At 42.0% G+C, this 23,321-nt stretch overlaps 2 protein-coding genes across 3 annotated transcripts in view; one reads left to right on the top strand and one right to left on the bottom strand.

The window, feature by feature from the left end:
• PCYT1B (phosphate cytidylyltransferase 1, choline, beta) overlaps positions 1-6,285 on the bottom strand; it is a 39,989-nt gene extending 33,704 nt beyond the window's left edge. Inside the window, exon 1 of the mRNA XM_032194961.1 lies at positions 5,998-6,285. Within this exon, the coding sequence (XP_032050852.1) occupies positions 5,998-6,069 (72 nt within the window). The 5' untranslated portion in view covers positions 6,070-6,285. The remainder of the gene's footprint in view (positions 1-5,997) is intronic.
• A 1,156-nt stretch (positions 6,286-7,441) lies between these two features.
• Positions 7,442-23,321, top strand: part of POLA1 (DNA polymerase alpha 1, catalytic subunit) — a 199,593-nt gene continuing 183,713 nt past the window's right edge. The window contains exons 1-12 of one of the 2 annotated variants that reach the window (XM_032191650.1): positions 7,442-7,486; positions 8,464-8,588; positions 9,586-9,682; positions 10,164-10,244; positions 11,002-11,117; positions 11,382-11,444; positions 12,936-13,034; positions 14,903-15,098; positions 15,333-15,501; positions 16,386-16,564; positions 19,938-20,050; positions 20,524-20,640. In XM_032191650.1, the coding sequence (XP_032047541.1) occupies positions 8,466-8,588; positions 9,586-9,682; positions 10,164-10,244; positions 11,002-11,117; positions 11,382-11,444; positions 12,936-13,034; positions 14,903-15,098; positions 15,333-15,501; positions 16,386-16,564; positions 19,938-20,050; positions 20,524-20,640 (1,353 nt within the window). In that variant the 5' untranslated portion in view covers positions 7,442-7,486; positions 8,464-8,465. Of the gene's footprint in view, positions 7,487-8,066; positions 8,098-8,463; positions 8,589-9,585; positions 9,683-10,163; positions 10,245-11,001; positions 11,118-11,381; positions 11,445-12,935; positions 13,035-14,902; positions 15,099-15,332; positions 15,502-16,385; positions 16,565-19,937; positions 20,051-20,523; positions 20,641-23,321 lie in introns of those variants that run through there. The other variant, XM_032191640.1, reaches the window with a different exon arrangement.

The following is a 23,321-nucleotide window of genomic DNA, read 5'->3' as shown; positions in this document are numbered from 1 at the left end:
AGCAAACTTGTTGACCCTGACAAGCCTCATTTGGGGCCTCCACCCCACACCCTCTGCCTGTGGGCTCAGGGCTCTATTTTAGCTTCAGCCCTTGTCTGAGCAGTGTTAGAGGAATACTGATCTCCATCATATGCTTGGCCCACCCACCAGTATGATCTGGATCTGAAGCTGCAGGCTGATTTCCTGGCTTGACCCCAACCCTTCCTTATTTCTGTAGACCTGTCTCATGATCCCTGGACCTGTTCCTAACCTATATCTGCTGGCTGACTAAATGGCTTGCCCTGCCTCATCACCATGATACAGCCTTACGATCAGGACTCTTGGTTGTACCTGGCTACCATCCGCTGTTCTGTCCTGTTCACCTTGCTTGGGTACAGTGGGACTGGGCCCTGACTGTTGAAGCTCCTGATCTGCCAGCCTTGTGATGAATCTAGGCTCTTGATTTGTCTTTCCTTAAGGAGCAGCTCCCATCCTGCTACTCCCTAGCAATATGTACAGTGCTGGTATGCCTAATCTTGTTTTTACCTATTAAAGTATCTGGGAACCCCATTCCTTACTGAGTATGGGTGAAAATAAGAAACCCTTGTCTACAGAACAAGTGCCTCTGTTTAGTCATGGGACTTGGAAACTCTGAAGACCTCTTCCTGTAACAGTTTCTTCCATAAACTAAGGCAGATCACCAAAACTGATCAGAAGGACTCTCTTTTAGGTTCACATTTGCTTTCCTGTTGGTGTCCAGAAGGGAGAATCAAAAAGCATGTAAGGCAGACCTGAAGGAAAAAATCATGTCTGGTTAGTATTGGAAGGTGGGATCAGATACCAGTGGGATGGGCACATACAGAAGGGACAGCTTAGAAGCACCACAGAAATACTCTCTAGAGAGAGTAGTTGCAAAGAAGCAACTATGGGAAAGGGAGAAAGAACTTCAAATGCTTTCTGGATTTACAAAGTTAAACACAAAAGCCAGGTTGTCAGACTTGTCTGAATCCCTGCCTATCTTTAAGTATGTCAATGATTTCTAAATTCTTTCACTGATTCTCAAACCGTACCCATGCATGTTTACCATACCATGAAAGTCCTAGGAGTAATTTTTCACGCTTTAATCAGGTTTGATACTGAAATTAGATTACTGCCATTTGTTCTCATTCAATTTCATATCCATTTTTGTGGGATCTGTGCCATGTTTGAATAGGAATGGTATTGGCTGGTGTGTCAGGCAGGTTCTTTTCACCTTTGGACAACTCAGAGGAGTGAGCCTCCAGCACTTTCATTAATGGCCTTCTAGAAACCCTGTGGAGCATAGAGGGAGATGGGAGAGAGGTAGGAGGTTAACCCACCCTACAGGTTTTCCTGATGGATGGAACAGGGGATAGCTAGATAAAAATACAATTTAGGAAACAACTGGCGGATGGGTTGAGCTCAAATGGTTATAGGAGATGAGGTTACACCAGGCTGGTGGCCAGTCAGTAGGGGGATTCCCCAGGGCTCCATTTTAGGGGCAGTTCTATATATTGTTTTCATAAATGACTTGGATGTAGGACTAGAAGTTGTTCTGAGGAAGTTTGCAGATGACGCTACATTGGGAGCAGCTGTTGAATCCAACAAGAGTAGAGAGGCCTTCCAGATCTTGACAAATTAGGGATCAGGGCAATCACCAACTGCATGAAGTTCAACAAGAGCAAGTGCTGGATTCTGCTCCTGGGAAGGGGCAACCCTGGCTGTACGCACAGACTGGGGGATGAGAGGCTGGAGAGCAGCCCCACAGAGATGGATCTGGGGGTTGTGGTTGACGGCAAGTTGAATATGAGCCAGCAGTGTGCCCTGGCAGCCAGGAGGGCCTGGGGTGCATCAGGCACAGCACTGCCAGCTGGTTGAGAGAAGGGATTGTCCTGCTCTGCTCTGTGCTGGTGCAGCCTCACCTCAAACACTGTGTGCAGTTTGGGGCACCACAAGATAAAAAGGACATAAAACTATTAGAGAGTGTTCAAAGGAGGGCTACAAAGATGGTGGGGAGTCTAAAAGCCAAGGTATATGAGGAGAGGCTGAGGTCCCTTGGTGTGCTCAGCCCCGAGCAGAGCAGGCTGAGGGGAGGCCTCATGGTGGCCTGCAGCTCCCTCACGAGGGGAGCGGAGGGGCAGGCACTGAGCTCTGCTCTCTGGGGACAGCGACAGGACCCGAGGGCACGGCATGGAGCTGGGACAGGGGAGGGTCAGGCTGGGGGTTAGGGAAAGGGTCTGCACCCAGAGGGTGGCCAGGCACTGGGACAGGCTGCCCAGGGATGTGGTCACAGCACTGAGCTTGCTGGAGATTAAGGAGTGTTTGGACAATGCCCTCAGACACAGGGTCTGATTTTCGTGTGGTCCTGTGTGGGCTAGGAATTAGATTTGATGGTGCTTGTGAGTTCCTTCAAACTCAGGATGTTCCAGGAGTTTGTGGAGTCTCCACCCCTGAGACAGTCACACCTTGACTGGGCACAGCCTGAGCAGCCTGTGCGACCTGGTCCTGCTCTGAGCAGGGGCAGGACCAGAGATCTGCGAGGCCCCTTCCCAGCTGCGTTATTCTAAGATCCCGCACTTAGGGTAGATACAGCAGGTGACAAAATGATTTATGCTGTGGGGAAGAATTCTGACAGCTTAAGAGCCTCAAAGGTAGAAAAAATTGGGGAAGATATTATTTTTGAAAGATGAGAGGGAAAGTGGAAAGTCTTTTCCCAGGTTCTGTGCTATTGTGGATTAAATAATTTCTCAGCAGGTAATGAATTTTTGAAAAACACAAGAATGAGAGAATTAAAGTGACCCTCAGTAACAGCTGAACTTCTGCATTTCTGCTACCTGAGCAAAACGGTAATGATACCAAAAGGCCAAATATAAATATGGAAAGTGATTCAGCAGGACTTTAGCAATTCTGTAGTGATACAGTCGGACTAGATGGTCTTTGAAGGTCCCTCCCAACTGTACTATTCAAGATTTAGTTATGATGAGTTATGGGCTCTGGACATTTGGTTAGGTTGACATGGGATCTGCACGTTGGTGCCCTGAATTAATTGACCCTAAATTCCTTGACCATTCTCAGCTGGGGTGTCCCCATATCTGCTGCCAGCATATGGGGCCAAATAGCCTGGTATTTCCGTGCAGCCCCGGGCCTTCTGCCTGCACCTGAAGTATGTTGTAGGTGTGCGCAGCTCCGGCTGTGCTGCAGCTGAGCCTGGCAGTGGACCCAGCTGATGCAGACCTTGACCCATGGGCTGAATTCCTGCCCTGGCCTGGGACCTGTCACATCATCATGGACTTGCCTGGTGGTCTCTGGCCTGTGCCTGACCCATGTTACCATCACTGACCCTAACCTGACTGACCTGCGTTTCTGGGCTGCCTGTGTGGCGAGGCAAATCTATGATCTTGTGTGATGATTTGGACTCCTGGCTGACCCTGACTACCACATGGGATGGGGCCCAGGGTGGTAGGGTCTCTCCCTCACCAGCTGTGTCATGTTATCCATGCCCTTATGGAGCAGCTGACCCTTGCTGCACCCCGACAGGAAGCTCAGGCATTCTGAAGCCCTAAACTGAGCACAGTGCTGCCTACCCCATGGCTGTGTAGGGTCTTGTCCACATGATTCCCTCAGAGTCATCAGCCTGACCCTGCCTGGGCTTTGGTCTACCCAACATGATGGTCCCTGCCCAGCCATGGCTCCTGAGCAAATCCTCCACCCTGGCCTCCAGGGTCCATGAAGTAGCATATTGATGACCCACACTCAACAGTAAATCCCTTTGGAGCCCTGGTCTCTGTGAGGTGTGAGGACTCTCCCTGCTCAGAGGGGAGGCAGCTGCTAGTGCTCAGAGGACCCTGACCAGCCTCACCTGCAGCCTCTACCTTCAGCTCAGGGGCTTTGCACCACCAGCCCTTACCTGAGCTGCATTATAAAAGTGCTGGTCTCCAGCTCAGCCATAGCTATGCCCCTGCTTCCTGATTTGACCTTGGGCTTGGATTATCATTATCAGACTTGTCTGGTGTTCACTGGGTTGTGTCTGATCCTGGATACCACCATCAGGCCTGACCCACACCCATGGGCTGACTTTGAGGCTTGACCTTGGACCTGCCTCATCACCACAGGCATGCCTGGTGATCAGCAGGCTGGGTCTGACCTGGACTACCATTGCTGGACCTGCTCCTGGGCCATGTCTGTGGGGCCCAGCACCAAATTTCTCATCTGCTGGGGAAGTAACAAGCCCCTGTTGCTTCCTGCTGCTGTGAGCACAGGCTCCACTGGCACTGACTCAGAAAGAGACCTGTGGGGACTACAACTAGACCGTAAATTTTACAGCACATTGTGATGGCTTCCTCGTTCCTGCTGATGAGACTTGAAACAATGAACACGGAGAATATTTGCCAATGGATTTGATCTTCAGCCACATCTTGAAATGTAACAGCCTCTCTGCAGTAATGTTCTGCTTATATGTTAATTGTTAATTTTTGTGAAATTGTAAAGAGAGAGTGCTGAAAGTAGTTAAAACAGAGACTTTCATGCTGTGGCAATAACTGTATGCTTTTGAATACCATTGGCATCAGACTTAATTCTTAGACATTATAATTATGTGAGGGCTCTTTCTCTGTGAGTTTGCTCTAACTCGTCTTCCCAATTTGATTTATGTTATAATATTTTGTACTTTTATTCTAGGCTTGAATAGGAATATTGTATGAAGCAAGCAGGTGGTTCAACTCTACTCTCTGTTAGTGCAATTCCACAGATTCAGGTAGAGTTATAGGATTTGTTGTAAGTTAACCACAATTAGAATTTAACACTTAAAAAAAAAAATAAAAATCTCTGGATGTTCATTCCGTAGGCCTACTCTTTTCTGTCAGAATGGAAATTAATGGAAGCTGTTCCAGTTTCTATTCCATGTTTACATTTCAGAGCCTTCATGTCATAATAGCAGCTTTATTCTCTTTATCCTGATGTTAGCAGGTAATGTGGGTAGGTAATTAAAAATAGATGTGCAGTAAGCAAAAGACATTTACAGACCTGGTAGTTAAGGAGCCCGCTGTCTAAACATATGTTTGCATTATCATCTTTATTAATAAACACATGGAAGGAGCATCTTTTTCCTCATTTTCTATCAGTGAAATACCTGTGAAAAGTTTTGAAAATGAGCAACTCTTGGTAAGTAATAATTTGAGAGTTTTGGCTTTTAATTTATTTTATCTGTACTCCTTTATTAATTTAGTACCCTATGCAGTCAGTATGGGTTGTTAACATGTCACATGGATAGCACAGTACCTAGCTGCTGAAATGGTGTAGTCAGAGAAATGAATCATGATTAACTTAAAGCATTTACACCTAATGAGTGATAACATGAATTAATTCAGACCAATAAGAGACCAATATAATTCAGACCAATATAAGTAGGAGAATGAAATACTTGGTGCTGGTGGGTAACATACACATAAAACATACATACCCATATCCTGTGCAGTGGCATGCATACGGACACAATTCTCCACAAAGTTACTCTGCCCTCAACAGGGATGTAAGAATGTGCAGGCATTTTAAGTTAGTGAAGCTGAATTTGCCATTTCTGCTATAATTCAAGGTCTATTTGCATTCTGTGTTTTATACAACCCCTTGTAACGTCAATGTTTTTTTTTTTTCCATCATCAAAAAATTACAAAGCAAAAGCTTAAAACATAATGTTGGAATCTGAGAATTTTAACATTTTGTCCTACTGTCTTTGAGACATATCAAGCATGCCCTATATATCAAAATGGAGAACACAGTAATCCTCAATACAGTAATTTGTTCTTTTAACAAAGGTTTGATAATATACTCCAATTATACTTTTAGGGGTTAGTATATACTCTAGTATATATTAACTTGGAGCTCATGCAGTGAGTTTACAGCATTTTCTATTCATAACTAACATTTTTTTGATTCAGAACTTACGTATATATGTACTTAAATTATAGCTGTAAGAAAACAACATGGAAAATACATCTTTGTCACCTTTCGTTGAAATCTGGAAGTGCAGGTTTCCTGAGCTTCCTCTTCTGCACTGCGCTTTTGGCTGCCTACCATCTTCGTTACTGTGCTTCTCTCGTGCTTTTTTCTGTAGCTATCACACTTTCTTTTGAGTGGCTTGAAGCTGCACAGTGAAATTCCCACTTCTTTTAAGTAAAAGACAATTGGGAAACGGTCGTGCCAAGATGTTCTTATATGACTGTCCCAAGGGAGGCTAAAGACCAGCTTGGAGTAATCTGTGATAAAGCTGTTTAGCAGAGGAAGTCCCAAATGTTGCTGGGTTATTTTGCTTTTCCAAAAGAAACTGTCATGGTCCCCCCCCCCCCCCCCCCCCCCCTTTTTTTCCCTGCAGCACTTAAATGCTTGTTGTGCTATGCTCTGGGAAACAGATACCTTCTTGTTATGGCCTGAGATGAATGTCAGGATTCAACTAGCATTCATGAAAAAGGCTTTTGTGTGATCTGTGCTGTCCCACAGTGGAGCTATGGCAACAACTCCAGTTTGATCAATTAACTGTATCACTGTGTACCGGCTCAAACCATAGCATCACCTGAATGACTAACATTGCACTCTGTGTTTGACAGCTGACAAAGGGCATTGTTTTATTTTAATTGGAAGTATTAAGATCCAGTCAATTGAACATTACTAAGTCAGGGAAAGAACATCAGCTAGATATATATGAAATGCAGTATCACTTTATTTTTATTCAAAATGAACAACTTTCTGACATTGTTATTTTACAAATGCCTATTGTAGCTTAAGAAATTGACTACCTTGGGTTTGAACTCCACATCATGCTCAGTCATGTGGTCTTATTTTGTATTTTTTAAAAAAGGGGGGGAAAAAGGCATGGATGCACTGGACCAAATGAAATGACACCTGCAGATCAGACAGGCACTCTTCTTACAGCTGTCAGTGCTTGCAAGGACATTGGTGTGCTACCTGCAGCCTGCTATTGATTGCCAGGAGGGGTGGTCTCTCCCTCTGTGTGCCTGGCAAGGGGCATGCTGGCTATTGGGGTGGCTGGGGGAGCAGGGCTCTCTCTTGTGGTGCCAGTGAGCTGCTGTGTGTGCCTGAGGCGGGTTTCTCATTGCACCTGGGGCAAGGTGCAGCTGTGAGGTGTACAGTGCTGTAACGAGAACTGGGTAAGTCAGTCAGAAATGTCAATGTCTTGTAGGTTAGTTAAACTTTCCTTTGACCAATGCAAAGGAGTTCTTGTGGAGATGGACAATAATGTTCGGTTTCAGAACTATGTAAATTCTGTTCCCTAGATATCTGAAAATGAGGTAGTCGGTATGTTCAGGCCAAGCAGTACTAGGTAAGGCTCTGGTGACAGCCTTCCAGCCGTGTGGAGAGTCTTATTTCGTTTTGGATGGCTCTGAAGGGTCAGTGCTACCTGCCTCTGCACGAAGCCAGGCATCATCCCTCCGGAGTCAATGCCCGCGTGTTTTCAGGAGCAGCAAATGCTCCTCAGGTAAGTTTCTCAGGTAAGTTCAGACGAAGGTGGAAACTTCTCTGGGCAGCGGCTGACCGACGGTGACTGAAACTATTCAAGGTAAAGCTGTGGCAAGACAGAACAAAACCCACTGGTTTCCTTTTCTCTGATTTATTTTATTTTTTAAAATAGGGACACAGGTGAATGTATATATATATATATATATATATTTTTATTTCAGCGGTTGGGTTTAATGCCCCAGCTAAATGCCGCTGGTTGTGGCGCTGAGGCGCATCCTTCCCCACACAGCCCTCACCCCTCACTGGGCGGCTGCCTCAGGGCTTCAGACGGGAGGGGGGGGCGGGCTCGGTACTATAAGGCTGCCCTGCCGTCCCTCAGCGCGCTGGGGCGGGTGAAAAAAAAAAAAAAAAAAACCTTAAAAATAAATAAATATTAAATAAATAAATAAATAAAGAGGGAGGGGGCGGGGTGAGGGAAGAGGAAGGGAGCGGGGCGGCCGCGGCCGCTGGTTGGCTGTCGGCCCGGCGGCGGCTGGCGGGGCGGGCGGCTCGCGCCACTTTCGGGAGCCGTTGGCGCCGGCCGTGCGCGCGCGGGCGCCATGGCCGAGAGCGGCGCGGGGCGAGCGGGCGGTGAGGCGGGGGGGGGGGGGGGCGGTGTGTGAGGGGCCCTGAGGCGCCGGCCCCGGCCGGGTGGGCCCGGGGAGGCCGTGGGGACGCGGCGGGGGGAGCCGGGAGCACCCTGGGGCCTGAGGGGGGGGGAGGTTGGGAGCCGCATGGGGGGCCCGGGGGGGCTTTTGGGGTGTCCCCGCCGAGCGAGGGCGGCCCCGCGGTGGCCCCGTGGCGGCGGGCAGGGCTGCGCCGCGCCGCGTGTGCCGGGGTGTGCAGCAGGGCTCCGGCCGGCCGCTAGCACGGCGCCCTGCTCGAGGTAAGCAGCCGAGGTAAGCGCGGCGCCTCGCCTCACTAAAGGTTGTTTCCCGGCTGTTTGGCCGCTTTCAGCCATGCCCGAGGGTGGAAGTTGTGCGGCATCACGTTCCCGGCGCGAGAAGAAGTCGAGGAGGGGCCAGCAAGAAGCGCTGGAACGCCTGAAAAAAGCCAAAGCCGGTGAAAAATTAAAATATGAGGTAAACGTCCCCTGTCTTTCCTCCTAAATAAAAAGGGAGTGTGAGCTGAGAGGCTTGGCTACCCTTCATACATAGCAAAAAATATGGGAAACAAAAACAGCCTTTCAGCTCAGATTTCCCTTTTTTAATGTAAAAAACCTGCATATTTTAGAATGTAGTTGTCTTGCTGTGTTCTGACATCACTTACTTGTTTCTTCCTGTTTTCAAAGCTAAAACAATTGTAATAATCGCAGGTCAAACATACACAGCATTTGCTTGGTAACTGTACCACAGGGAAGGACCAGCCTCTAAAACTTAATTGATTTAGTTAATGTTACGATAGGAGTAACTTTACTTTTTTAAAAACTTCATATAACCTTTAGCTAATTAATTTCAATGCTTTACGTGACTGAAATCCATTAATATTGACAATTGTTTCTACCAAGGAAGCAGTAGTCAAGTATTTCACTGATACAGCTGAAATCTGGCAGCATGACATTGTTACTGGCCAATTAATTGCAATGCCAGCAGGAAGTGACCTCCCCATTGAGGTGCATAAGTCTAAAGAAGCCTGAAATGCCTATATCCTTAAGATGCAAATTCACTCAGGCACAGAAGAGCATCTTCAGTGTTATTCTTTAGCATATCAAATCACCTTTTTGTTGAGCTTGTCTGGATGCTTAAGAGTAGAGTAAGAGTTCAGAACTGTGGTGGCTTTTTTTGTTGCGTGAAATGAGTAATAAGGCATCTCGGGTTCAAATGAAATCTCTGCTGGTGTTTCAATAGATTCAGTGTACTGTAATAATTTTAAAGATTAAAAAATGACCTTTTGTCACTGCCAAAGGAAAAAAAAAAAAAAACAACAAAACTTAAACTAAACAAATAGCTGTGGTTACTAGTTGTGAATAATGGTCTAGGAAGATGTACAGTTCTTGGGAACTTTTGTGTTCTTGTTGATGACCTATATGAATAATTGGTGGAATGGGAGCTGTTAACCATCAGTGTACTTTAACTGAAGGTTGAGGAGTTCACCGGTGTGTACGATGAAATAGATGAGGAGGAATACTCCAAGATGGTCAGAGAACGGCAGGATGATGACTGGATTGTTGATGATGGTAAGTTAAGAGTCGTTTAGAGAGTTATTTTGATTATAGTATTGTAACTCAGCTGGGTTTCATAATGTTCATTTGTTGATGTAAGTCATATTTCAGCATGTTCCTAGAGTCATTTCAGTAGACAAAAAAGATGAGCTTTTATATGGAAATGAGTCTCTTCCATTGTTCTCATGGTAGTGTATTAGGATGGTAGTGAAAGTATTTTCCCATTAATAACTGTTTTTGAAATTTTATTTCCAGTTACCAGTGATGTACCTTTAAAAAGTGCTTTAATTGAGAATTTCTAATTAAACTTGTATTATTATATTTAGTCTAATGGAAGGTGCGGCTGAGAGTGCAGTAGATTTTAGCACTTGCATTTGTAACACTTGCTCTATGTTAAAAGCATTTAAGTATGTGAAATGTTGGATTATGCAGATACCTAGAAATATCACGAGACGGAATTTGAAATGTAAATTTATATCAATTTGGTTTTGTTCAGATGGAGTAGGTTACATAGAAGACGGAAGGGAAATCTTTGATGAAGATCTAGATGATGATGCTCTTGGTTCCAGTAAGAAAGGTAGGTTGAACATAACAGCTGTAGAGGCTCTTCTGGTTGCTTTTGAAAGGCACCTGAAATGGGCAACTTCTTGGTATCAGTATGTGGTGAATATGGCCACATGGCATACTCGAAGCTGTGTAGCTCAGTGGCTGTGACTGGATTTTTTTTAGTCTTTGTGATGCAGAGGATAATAGTGGTCCACAAACTGAGAGTCACCTCTAACTACTTTAGGGCTACCAGGGTAATTTTGCTTAGTCTTCTGTGGGATATGTATTCACAACAAATGCACCTGGGGAATGTCCACACTTCCAAAGCCAGTGTGTGAAGGATGCAAAGTCTCTCTTGCCAACCCTTACATACTCGTACGGATCTGGAATCAAATTATTTTGCCAACTTTTATTGCCTGATTTTGAGAATCCAGGCCTAGTGCTTAACTCCTGGACACTTGTTTCTTCTCTGCAGATGCTTCTGTGAAAAGTATCTTGGTCCTTTTTCTGGAGTATGGACTTGTGTGGGTGCAAAGATCATCCCTGAGGTGACTAGGCGAGATATGATGTTGATAGGGCTTTGGGTGTTTATTTATTTTTTTTGATGCATGATATCCATTAGAAACCTGGCAGCAAACAAAAGATTATTAGGCTTCGTTTCAGCTGGCAGCTTAAAGGTGGAAGAAGTGGGTTACCTCAGCTGTCTATTCCTGCTAATAACAGATGCCTCAAAAATTTGACTTTTTGATGAAGAAATCACAAACTTTATCTTTTTTTTTTTCCTGTAGGAAAAGGTGGCAAAGCATCTGCAGTTGATAAAAAGAACGTGAAGAAGTCTATGGTGTCAAAGCCAAACACAATTAAGTCTATGTTTATTGCCAGTGCTGGGAAGAAAAACACAGATGTAAGTTACTGCATTTTGAAGTGTAAAGATTTTTTTTAAACTCGTTCCCACTTTTTGTTGGGGTGGAGTAAAGCAAGGGTTTCTTTCAGTTTCTTTTGTCTAGTTCCTAGCGGGAGCTCTTGTTTATGGAGCATTCCTGAAAATATGAATGTGTTTTGTAGAAACACTTTAGCCATTTGCTGCTGGTCTCCTGACTGTGTTTGCAACTATAGTTGAGCTGTTTGACGTTCTTAAAGAAAGATGTTTGGCTATCTTATCTTGCAGAAAACTGTGGACCTCTCAAAGGATGATTTATTAGGGGATATTCTTCAGGATCTGAATGCTGAAGTAAGTGTATAAATCTGCTTGAGACAGCTTAATCCATTTATTTGTCTTGCTGTGGAACACGTAAAGAAAAAGAAAGTTCTTCCTAAAATGAAATCACTTGAGGTTGACTTCTGCCCTAGCACATCTGCTCGGTGTATCCTGTGTGTGTATGCAGTCTACCTGTCTGTTGTCTCCACTGCACAGAAGTTGCGTGACTTTACTGGTTTGATAAGCCCAAACTAGTCCCCCCTGCTCAGAGACAGTTTCTAATGTGACCCAGGGCCTGTGCGAATGCAGCCTTCCATGCTTCAGTCAGCGTGGAGTGGAGCAGGACTTGGTGTGCCTGGATGACGTGTACCGTATGTGCGCATCACCATGCTCCAGCCAGCGTACTGTAGGGTATTTCTGTCTGGCATGTTTGGGTTCACCAGAGGAGACGAGGGAGAACAGGTCAAGCAGATAACAAGATCAAGCAGATGTCTCAACTTCTGCCTGCCTCCTGCTTTCTACGGTTTGCTCCAGGGAATCAGATGAATACTTCCCCTGAGCTAGGAGTGCCAGATAGCTGCCGCAGCAGCCCAGAATGGACCGTCTCAAATGAGGCCATTCCTCCTCATCACTGAGTTTTCAGGGGGTTAATGCCCCTTATCAGGGCTTCTCAAAACTGGAAGGATTGTTCCCATGTAAAAGTGCTGTAGGGAGATACTAAATTAAAATACATTCTATCATAATAAGCTTAATATGTATGTTAGAGAGCAATAAGACGGTTATAAATATTCCAGGGTAAAGTTGTTCTCTTGGTATTGTGGACTTTTTCACATTTTTACCCCTCCCTAAGGTATTTGATTGAGAATTATAATAGCGTAGGCTATCAAAACCCTCAAATCATTAAGCAAATGCATCTTAATGCTGTCAAATTTTGTGGAGTGTTAAGCAGGGGAAATAATGCTAATAATTACACTATGGCTTCTATTTAAATAGTACTTAGCTATTGTTTTTTGGCTTTGTTGTTTGTTTCCTAACCTTTCTTCTGTTATGCGTTGATATGGATGAATGCAAAATATCTGTACATATAAATAAGTTGAAATGTTTCTTCCTCTAGTATGACAGTGTTGAAAGAGCACTTTTGCCTTTCTTAAGGTATGTATGCTCAGTACTGCTATTTTAGCAGACATGCAGAACATCCCACCAATTATTCTGATACTTGTGCATTAAAGGCATGATTAGCCACAGAAGTGAGCACAGTTTGAAAACAGTTTCACTCACTGATGACAGTTTTTCTCTCAAACTTTTCCAGAAAAAATCTAGTTTCTTTCCTGATGGGCTGATTGCTCAGATAAGTTTTCCTTTTAACATGGCTGAGTTGTGAATCTGGAGGTTTCTTTGTTTGGTGAATGACAAATATTGGTGGACTTCTTTCTCTTTGATGGAAAATGTTACTACCCAAGACAGAAGAAAAGGCTAAACAACCCTTCTCTGTTATGTCACTGTCTCTTTTTGTTCAATATTCAGACTGTTCAACCAAGTCCACCACCAATTATAATGCTGAAAAGAAAAAGATCTGCTGGAACACCACTGAATCCTTTCTCTGTACAGTCCCGAACTCCTAAGGTGAAGTAAAATAAATAAATAAATAAATTTAAGTTCTCATTGATAGCCATTAATCTGTTTCGGTTGGTTTGAATACTGTAGTCCTCTATTTCTGCTTTTAGGAATAACTTTTCTCGTTAGCTTCTTTAGTAATGTTAAAGTGTAACTTGATGTTTTTTTTCTTTCTCCCCATCCATGTTAATACATAAACAGAATATTACTTCTATATATATATTTAGTGTAGTAATGGTATGTAACTTTTACATTTGACAGATTAAGTTGTTTCTGTAATATTAGGTACCTCACATGAATGTGAGCTTCTGCTTTTTCCTCTTTTTCCTATGAGTAGAAAAGAACTTTGTGGCAAAGCATAGATGATGGGAAATGAAATAAGCAGAAGAAAGTGTATCTGTGTTGTGAAAGAGGGTAAGAGACTTCTCTTCTGCAGAATTGGAAAGCAAATGGAAAACTGAAGCTGTGGATATAAGTTGACTTTAGTGGAAGACTGAGTGAAAGGAGTGACAGGTTGCTGTGGGTGGAAGCCTACTGTTTTGATGAGTTCTGGTAAATGGGGAGGACTTCATAGCTGGAGATACAATGATATACTTGCTAAGAGTCTGTAGAGAGCAAGTGGAGTAAAGTAGATAAATCTGACTTACCATTAAAATAACAGAGTGAAACCTTTTGTGATACTGAAATCAACTCTTGACGCTGAAAACAACCACCAGTGGCACTTACTTCAACAGTTGTTTTGGAGCTAAGGTATAATTAAAAAAGTAGGAGATAGAGTAAGAGAGGATCTGTGTCTTTATGGTGCAAAGCAGAAGTTACTTTTATACTGAGGAAAAAAAAACTCCCAGATAGGCAGTTCTGGTGATGGCTTCTGTGGTCCTAGGAGTTTGGAGATTCAGGCAATGAAACAGATGAAGTGTACGGCCTTAGAAAATAAATGGGCATGAAAGAACATGATGGCAACTACAGAAGGCAAGAGCAAAAGTATTAGTATGAATAAATTCATTTGGCTGAGCTAGCAAAAATTTTTTTACTGAGGGCAGATTAGATCATGTTTGCTTCTGTTTAAGGTAAAGGATGAGCTGAATTTTGTTGACTGCAGTAGGAGTAGCTGAACTGAGATTAAAATCCCATAAATGATTTTGTGCAATTCTGTAGATAACCGCTTTCCCTGAAGTTAAGGTTTGGGGGCTTGTTGCAGACTAAGGGCCCATAGATACAGACACCTGTTGTTGGTCATGGTGGAGACCATTTCATAGACATCTTCTGTGACAAGAGTTTCTGTGGCTGCTGCTGTAGTGTGATAACTATCACACTTAAGTCACTACTGTCAGAAACACACGTTATTTGTGTACCATCTTGGAGTTCAGGCTTGTGGAGCATGTTGAAACATGGTATATTTGTCTGTATCTGTCATGTCTGTAGGGTTAAAATATCCAGTGGAGAAGCACTCTGCTCTCCAGTCCCATTCATTCCTGTAGACAGCTTATACCTGTGCACAACAGTAATGAGTTTAAGCGGCTGTATTGGTCTTTCACCATTTTTCCAGGCTCTGTCCCTGCGTGACATATATTGTCACATACTTAGCTGGCACAGATAGAGATTTTAATTTAGGAATGAGGTCATGCTACATGGGAAAATAATGAAAATAACTATACACTTGAGTAAATGTCATCCACGGCCTGTTGTAAACTGCTTTTTAAAGAACTGTAGAAGGAACTCATTTTGAGGAGTTCTAGTTGTCATGCTGCAGAATACATGAAGCTTTCCCTCTAGCCCTGGTTACTAGTTTTGCAAATAGCAAGTACTATATTTTTTTCTTTCCTTTTGTGCTCTTAAAAGAAAAATTTTAAACTCATGTCTAAAATGTTTTTCAGGTAATCACCCCTATATCAAAGAAAGCTCCCGCTCATGTCAGAAAAGAAGCTCTTCCTCCAGCTTCATTTCATCCTGAACATCCCAATTACACAGCAAAATCTGTCATAGCCTCTGAAGAGAATGGAGATACCAAGTATGTGCCAAAAAATACAGAAAATGGAGTAGTGGAGACACTAGAAGAAAAAGCTATTGAAGGTATCGAAAAACCAAATCTCAGCTCTGGATGTTCTTTAAATATGGCATGTTAGCGTAACACTTCCTAGTTTACACTAGTTACATGTTTAGCTAGCTTAAATGTGGTCTTTTACTCCTATATTGACATTTAGTGTTATGTTCATGTGTACGGTTTGCAGTCTGTGCATGCAGATGTAGCGTACAGTGTGTCATTTTAATGATTCAAGCCTCTAGTTCTATGTGCAACACTTCCAGCTGACGATCAGGGGATGGTGGATTTTGATGATGAGGACTTTGATGAACCTATGGAAGCAGAGCATGTGGGAACTATACCTGAGACAGCTGAAAGCTTGAAAAGAGACAAGGAAGTTGAAAAGAAAGAGACAGAGCAGCTGGAATCTGAGAAGAAAGGGACATCTGCCTTGTAAGGATCTCTTTAATTTTCTTAAATTTTCTTCCTTCTAGCAAGACGCCTTTCAGTATGTACAAGCCTTAAGTTAATTTTCATATTTGTCTTTGCCAATAGTATAACTGTGATACAGAATGATGACAATCTGATGTGATGTTTTTTTTGTCATGAACTTAAAAATGGTCAAGTTGAACATGCTGATAGCTACTTTATTGAAAAACACTTAATATTTCTGGGATTTAGCACATAATAACACTTATTTCAGTATGTTGAGGTGACTTAATTTGGGTGTGAACATACTTTAATGCCAATAAGCAAAAATAAGGAATACCTAAAGATGCTTATTCTAAGCAACCCAGAAGGAATTTCATAGCATTAGTTGTAGTTAAAAGTATTGTAGGTAGAAGTAGTTTAACCTTATCATCAGCTGTTTTTGGAAATAGAAGAAAATATTTTTTCTTCCTTTTTTTTTGTTTGAAAAAAATCTTGAATGTTTTCATAATTTGAAAATATAAAATAGTCCAAGGCCTAAACATCTAATGACTCCCAAAAGGTAGTTTTGTTGAAATAATCTGCTGTTCCCACTGAGCAGCTTTTACAGATGGATGGATTTATTTGTTATGTAAAGGCTTGAATGGCTGAGGCTGAAATTGAAGCTAAATGACTTCTAAACCCTGTGTGTTGTGTAATGAGAACCATGGTTGTTATGTGGATTTCTGTCTTTGTTGCTCCATCCTTCTTTTCAGAAGAAATCTGAGGAAACACAACTGCTTGGAGTATTTCTTGGTAGTGGAATGAGTGACCGAAGGTGTGAGAACTCTGGACTGGAAAAAAAGTAGAAACAGTGATGGTTATAGCAAAGGCACAGTTTTACTTCTTGTTTGTTTCTTCCTCTGCAGAAGTTGTCCTCTCCCAGATGTCTCATGCTGGGACAAGGTTGAAGAGGATGAAGCTGATTTGGTAGCGACAGACGTTCAGCTGGACCCCAGTATCCTTCCACTTGTGAATGGGGAAAATGATGATCAAGTCTTGAGATTTTATTGGCTGGATGCTTATGAAGATCAGTACAGTCAGCCAGGTCAGTTCAGTTAAAGGCAGAAATTGCCATTCTGATTCTTTTTGTGCAACGGGGTTTTTTACACTGGCCTAAGTTATGTCTGGATTATTTCTGTCTAGGTCCTGCAACTTGTGTAATAATCTCTTCTGTTTCTCTGCCACCTTGTCTTCAGTGCAGGGCACTCTGAGTGGGCAAAGAAAGAATGTTGTCTCTTGGTCTAGCATAACGCTGGGGTGGTACAAAGGCAGCTACTAGCACTTCTTGATGTTGGTGACCCACTGGCAATCTTAAAATCTTTGTGCTCTAGGAATAAGCTGATGTTGTTAATTTCTTGTGTAGTGGCGCAACAGTTGAGCATGCTTGCTTCTTTTTTCTGGAAACGTACCTTAAAATTCTGGTGGATAAGTAGAAAACCTGTACAATAGCAGTTGCATGATTTTGTATAAAGGGGAAGGACCTTTTATAGAGGGAAGAAGGTGGCCTGAAGGATGTAAACTCTATCTAGATGTTTTTATTCAAACCAAGTAATTCTTGAATATTGTTTCTGTATTAGCATCTCTAAGCTACTTTGTGCAGCTGAAGTGTGAATCCTGGCTCTCATACCTTCCAAACTGCACCTCTTTGTCTTCCAGCCTTCACGTGAGAAGTTGTATTCACATCTGTTCTCAGCACTTCCCATCTGTTCTTTTCTTTAAAATCCGAGATTTCTCATTTGTGCTTCGTGCAGGCTTACCAGAAGGTTCTATCATACCTTGTTGAAGGCATTTTGCTGTGATGCTGTAAGCGTTGAGTCAGATACGTTTCTCTGTTACACCTTTCTTTGTAAGTTGGGATGCTGAACTTAAATATGAGACTGTGCTGGGTTGAACAGCTTAGTGATAGGAGTGGTAATAATCATAGATATCTTGATGAAATCAATGGCTCTAATATAAAATTGCTCCTTTTAAAGACCCCACTATTGTTCTTTTCCTTTTTTTTTGTCTTCCAAGTCAGTGGTTGCTGAATGGAACATAATTATGAAAGGATTTCTGTTCCGCGCATGCAAGGAGTGTTCTTTTCTCATTATGACTTTTTCAGGATTGAATAATAAAGACTGCACCTGTTTTCAATTAGTAGTGTAGAAGGGAAAATTTTGGTACAGCTTTTTGTTTAACATGTTCATGATCTTTGTTTATGCCTCATTTGCTGGGATCTCAAATGCATCGCCTGAAGAGTAAATACCATGGCGTAATCATAAGACTCTTTCAAACTTAATGATTTGGCGGAGGCTTACTTTTCATAACTCCCCTTGCTGTCTCAGGGAGAGAACTTGAGAATTGTAATCCTATTAACATTTTAAAGAAATAATAATTAAAAAAAGCCCTTTCTTTCCCTGGAGCAAGATGGTTTCCCTGTATCTTGACTTTGCTTGCCTTTTGATTTATTGGTAACTTGGTCTTTCTTCTCACAGACTTTATATTTTATAAGCTTTTCTTTCTTTTTTTTCCCTTTTCTTCCTTCTTTCTACAAATAAGTTTACAGGGGATGGAGTCCAGTATCTCTCCTCTAATTTCTTGGTTTTACATGTGAAATGTCTCTGAAAACTCTATGAAGTTGGTCCTGCTTTCAGTGTGCATGTGTGTTGGGGTGGGAGGTGTGTGTTTGTGGACCAGCTGTGACCTCTAAAGGTTCCTTCCATTCTAAATTAATTTGATTCTGTGGAACCTGGCAATTAAGACCACTTACTTGACTGTGCTAGAGTTGATTTGAAGTTCGTCTCTGCAATACAGGTGTCTTTTTATCCTGTATTTGGGCGTCTGTATCCTTCTTTCTACCTCACCTGCTTACATGTATACCTGGCAGGTTAACTTCTTAGTGCTCGTAATACTGCCAGCTCTTCAAACAACCAGCTCCTGGTCTGTGGCCTCTGCCATAGTTTCATCTTTTTGTATGATTCACACCCACCTGAGCCCCTCTCCTCTCTTGCAGTGATTGCTGGGGAAAAGGACTCCATCTTCCCTGTCACTTAGATCTGTAATTTCAGCTCTTTCTAGATCCTTTTATTCAAACTGTCTAAATCTTGAAGATTGTCTCTGTATTAAAATCTCTAAAATACTTTGTGCAGCTGAAGCATGTATCCTCGCTCTCGTCTTCAAAACTGCAACACTCTCTTCTCTATCCTCGACAAAAGTAGTCTTGTTCACATCTATTCCAAGCACTCAAGAAATGATTTTTTCTTAGCCTGTCACTCTAACTCTGTCATCCATCTTAGTGCATCTGCACTGATTTATCTGCTGTCTAATGGAGTAAGAAAGGTACCTTTACATCTGAGAGATTGCACGGCAAAGATAATTTACAACTCTTAACAAAGGACTTGTTTCATGGATTGTCAGACCAAGGAGAAATGTAGGTTCCAAAATCTGCCTTACGTGAAACATTGTTTCTGAGACAGTCTCAGCTATGATATTTCTGATTTCATGAATAGCAGTGTACTGTAGGGAGCCTGTCTCTCGTGTAATCTAATTCCAAATTATTTATGGAGTTCGAAGGGGAGTCAAGGTTTCAAATTGTACGTGGAAGTTCATTTTACTTGGAAGTCAGCTACACTGCTGCTGTGTTGTGCCACAGTTTACCATCGCTTGATAAGCAGCTTGCAGCATTTTGATGCCAGATTCTCAGTGGCTCAGAGATGTGCGTGTACAATAATGACATGGTCCACAGCAAACAGTCAGTTGCATCAGTGCTGCTGTATATGGTCTTTTTGACCTGTCTACTGGCATTACAACTACATGCAGGAATTCTTGCAACATAGTAAATCTTGCAGTGTTCTTATCTGCTAAAAATAGCCAGTTGAAATGTTTTTAAAACCAATCAACTTCTAGTTGTTGTCTTCTGTATGTGTTTCTGTAGATTTTTTAAGTAAGAGTCTTTTTAAGAGTCTTAATCTCACAGTACTAACGTGTAAGAAAAGAGGATTAATTGTTCTGGTCTAGCCGAAGAATGAGAAATTGCAGATGACAGAAATGTTTCAGGAGTGATTGACAGCACAAGCATTCTGATTATCTTCAGCTTTCAGTGACTTCTTCCCTCTCTCTCTTCATGAATTATCAAACTAATGTAGATAGAAATGGAATATCAGATCAGAATTCGGAGACTGGTCGTGTGATGCCATTTTGAATTTCATATATCAGGGTGTTGTTACTATAGTGATGGAGGTAGGGGCATGAAGAACTATGCATATAACCATTTACAAAGCTGATGTTTAAAACGATTCAGAATGTGCTGATGCACTGGAAGGATTTGTTGTTCAGGGACCTAAACGAGGAAATGGTTGTGTTTCTGTGCCAGAATGTGTGATAGCTGCTTTAAGCAGCACTAAGAATATGGAATTCTTTGCTCTGCTGTTATTCCCTAGGCGTGGTATTTTTGTTTGGCAAAGTTTGGATTGAATCGGCAAACACCTACGTCAGCTGTTGTGTGACGGTGAAAAATATTGAGAGAACTGTTTACCTACTGCCACGTGAAACAGTAAGTATATCTTTTAAGCATGTCAAACATAAGTACCTTTCATTCTGATTATGGCAGGTTATGAGTTCTAGTAGTGTGTTTACGGGAACCGTCGTCTGTTGTCTGATGCCAGAGGTAAAGCTGTGTGCAATGTATACATGGTATGTCACGTGAGATGCAGAGTAGAGTGTTGCTGCTTTTCCCCAACCCTAACTATCAAGTGCAGACAAGTTGTTATGTTTTGGATTTGCTGCTCACGGAGTAAAAATGTCTTGGAGTATGATCAGAAAACTTCAGAGTTTTCTCAACACTCTGTTTTCAATTAATATTTTTAAATGAAGGTTTTCCTGGCTGATTGCATTGTAGTATTCCCTTAGAGAGGAAATAAATGGTTCATAATACCAAAGCAAAATTCAACTTATTGGTCCTGTCAGCTGGCTTTTTTTTTTTTTTTTTTTTTTAATTTGTGAAACGTGACTTTTTCTTTTTTATAGGAAATCGATCTATCTACTGGGAGAGAGACAGAGACTCCGGTAACAATAATGAGTGTCTTCAAGGAATTCAATGACAATATTTCACCAAAATATAAGATTATGAAGTTCAAATCCAAGGTTTGTATATAAGCACGCTATTTGATCACGTTCTGTTACGGTTTGAAAGGTGGGAAGTCTGTTGATAAACTATCCAGTGGGAGAGGTTATGCTGAAATGCAAATATCAGATCTTAGTGTCAAAGTTGAAAGTGACAGTGTGTTGTTCAGCAGATAGATCAGTACACTGGGATTAGATCATCTTTATATTTGACCAACTGTTATATTGAGGCTTATATGTTTGCATGTTTTATCTTCTCACATTGGCAGATTTATCTTTATAATGTGTGCTTTTCGGGGCAGAGATCGTTGTAGTGAGCTTATCCAAGAGTTAACATGTTGTGAGGACTATCTGGTCTTGAACCTTAAGCTGGTCTGTCAGCTGGAGAGTTTGTGTGTGGGGAAAGGTAGCTAATTGGAAGAAAAGATTTCTTCAAAATGAAGTGCTCAGAAACTTCTGTGTTTCTTGAAGTAACATCATTAGGCTGATAAAGCTGGCTTTCGCTGTAATTACCGGTGGTGTGGAATTCAGTGTAACTTGTCCCAGGTTAGTGAACTTGTGACTTGATAAGATTCATTCTGGGATACTTGATCAGCAGTTGGGATGGCAGGTAAAAAATATAGCAAAAATGGAATTTAACAATTTATACGTGAGGGAAAATAAAACCAAGTAATTCAGGTTGGAAGGTATCTCGGGATGTCATCTAATGCAAAGCTGGAGTACTTTGGGCAGTTTAGGCTGATGAAGTGAAAACATCAGTATTGCTTCTCAAGTGGCAAATCTGCGTAAGAAATGACATCTCAGCAATATGTGGCTTAGTGTGCTGCTTACATCATTTAGGGAAAATGAGGGCTTCATTAGAACTTTGTAAAACATTTTTTTTCTAGCTTTTTTCTCGAATTTCTGATCCAAATTTAGCTCTTTCCGTTCTTTCACTGTTACTTTTCAAATATATTTGATCATAACTTACTTGTTTTGTGTGAAAATTGGAAAGGGGTGGGGGGAATTTAACAATGGGTAAGAAGTGTGTAATAGCTCATTATTCAAAGACCCTTTCCGGAATGAGAATCAATTCCTTGTTAAAACATGTTGCAAAAACTTGTGCTCCAGAAAAGGAAAGAGGGGAAAAGGCCTTTGAAAAGATGCAGATCTACTTAAAAAAAAAAAAAAAATAATAATAATAATCATAATTTAGGAAGCTTCTATCTGTTCCATTGTACTCAGGAAAAAAAGTATGGACGAGGTAACAGAATAATACTGTTTAATTATCAATGATGGCTTTTAGAAATTGAGGTAAGCCACATACTGAAAGTATTCTAACTGTTATTTCCGAAATTAGTTCAAAGCTTGTCAAATGTTTGCTGATTTTTTTATATAGAGCTTGGGATGAAAGACTTGACTTGTCTGGGGCTGGCTGCAGTGCATCTGGGATTCTTGGGTGTTGTACAGGACTGATCCCTAGCAGGGAGAGGCAAGTAGCAACATGAAGGCACTGTTAAGGTCTTACCTAGCATATTATAACACTTGATCGTGCTGATGAGGAAGCATGAACTCACGTGACATCAGATAAGGAAGATAGCAGTAGGGAGGATGAGACAAAAGAAAAACCAGTTGTAGCAGAGATAGGAAAAGATTTACTATTAGATAGAAAAAGCTTTATTTCTTTTTCCGGCCTAGTAAAGTGGAGAGTAATGGGAGGAGCTTTTGGCTCTCTAAAAATATGAAATGGGGATGAGCAGCAAGAGAACTATTTAAAGGACAGTTTTAGCACAAGAGCATATTTATGAAATTTAATTTGTGAATAAATTAGGCAAGATAATTGAGGGTGCAGAGAAGCTCTGGAATAACCCACCGGAAGTGTTTCTAAACAAATAGAATTCAAATACTGTTTGAATTTGTCGGACGCTTCAGCTTACTGAATTTTTACACACTTAACACCGTAGAAGACTCTCTCTAGTTTTATTTTACTGGCTTTTTTTTTTTTTTTCTGATCTTGATGGTTACTGCATCTTGGAAGGGTTTAATGAGCTAGCGGGGGTACAGCAAGTCGTGTGGGGGATGAGAGGAAAGGTAAGGGAGAGCGGGGCTGCCCGTGGGCCTTTGGAGGACTATTCAAGGAAAGTATTGTAGACTCAGCTATTCCAGCTGAACACAAAGTTCACTGTGAGCAAGCGGCAGGGTCCTGCAAAGCACACCAGGCCAGGCTTGCGTCGCTGCAGCAGGGGGTGCTGTTGCTGCCTGCAAGGTAACTGTGGAATTACTGGGGTTGTTGTCCCATTACTTCATCCTCTTTTGCTTTTGTTCCACTCGGATAGCCCTCAGTTTGCCTGGTTATATACCTTATTAAGCCCTTTTTCTTAAGGAGTCGCCGTGTTTCTTTTCCTTGCAGTCATGTCACCAGAGCTGTCATGTTATACATCCTTTCCATCTCTGTTTCCACGTAGCTGTGCTGGGCTCCCAGATGGAAACGCTGGTTGCATTCAGCTGGGTTAATGCTCCAAAAAAGGGATCTCCACACAGTTGTGACTGTATGGGGTTAAGAGTTCATGTTTAGAAGAGCCCCCCGTTCTGTGATGTGCAGTCACTGTTCCTGTTAACTACTGTATTGAAAGGGTTGGTGTTTTTTGAAAGATTTTTGGAAAGGCTGATGGCAATATTTGTCAGGTGAGTGGGACACTCGTGACTGATGTGCTGAGGGTAAT

Source organism: Aythya fuligula, chromosome 1 (genome assembly GCF_009819795.1).
Source record: "Aythya fuligula isolate bAytFul2 chromosome 1, bAytFul2.pri, whole genome shotgun sequence".
In the NCBI taxonomy this organism is placed as follows: domain Eukaryota; kingdom Metazoa; phylum Chordata; class Aves; order Anseriformes; family Anatidae; genus Aythya; species Aythya fuligula.
This window is presented reverse-complemented; position numbering and strand designations above follow the sequence as displayed.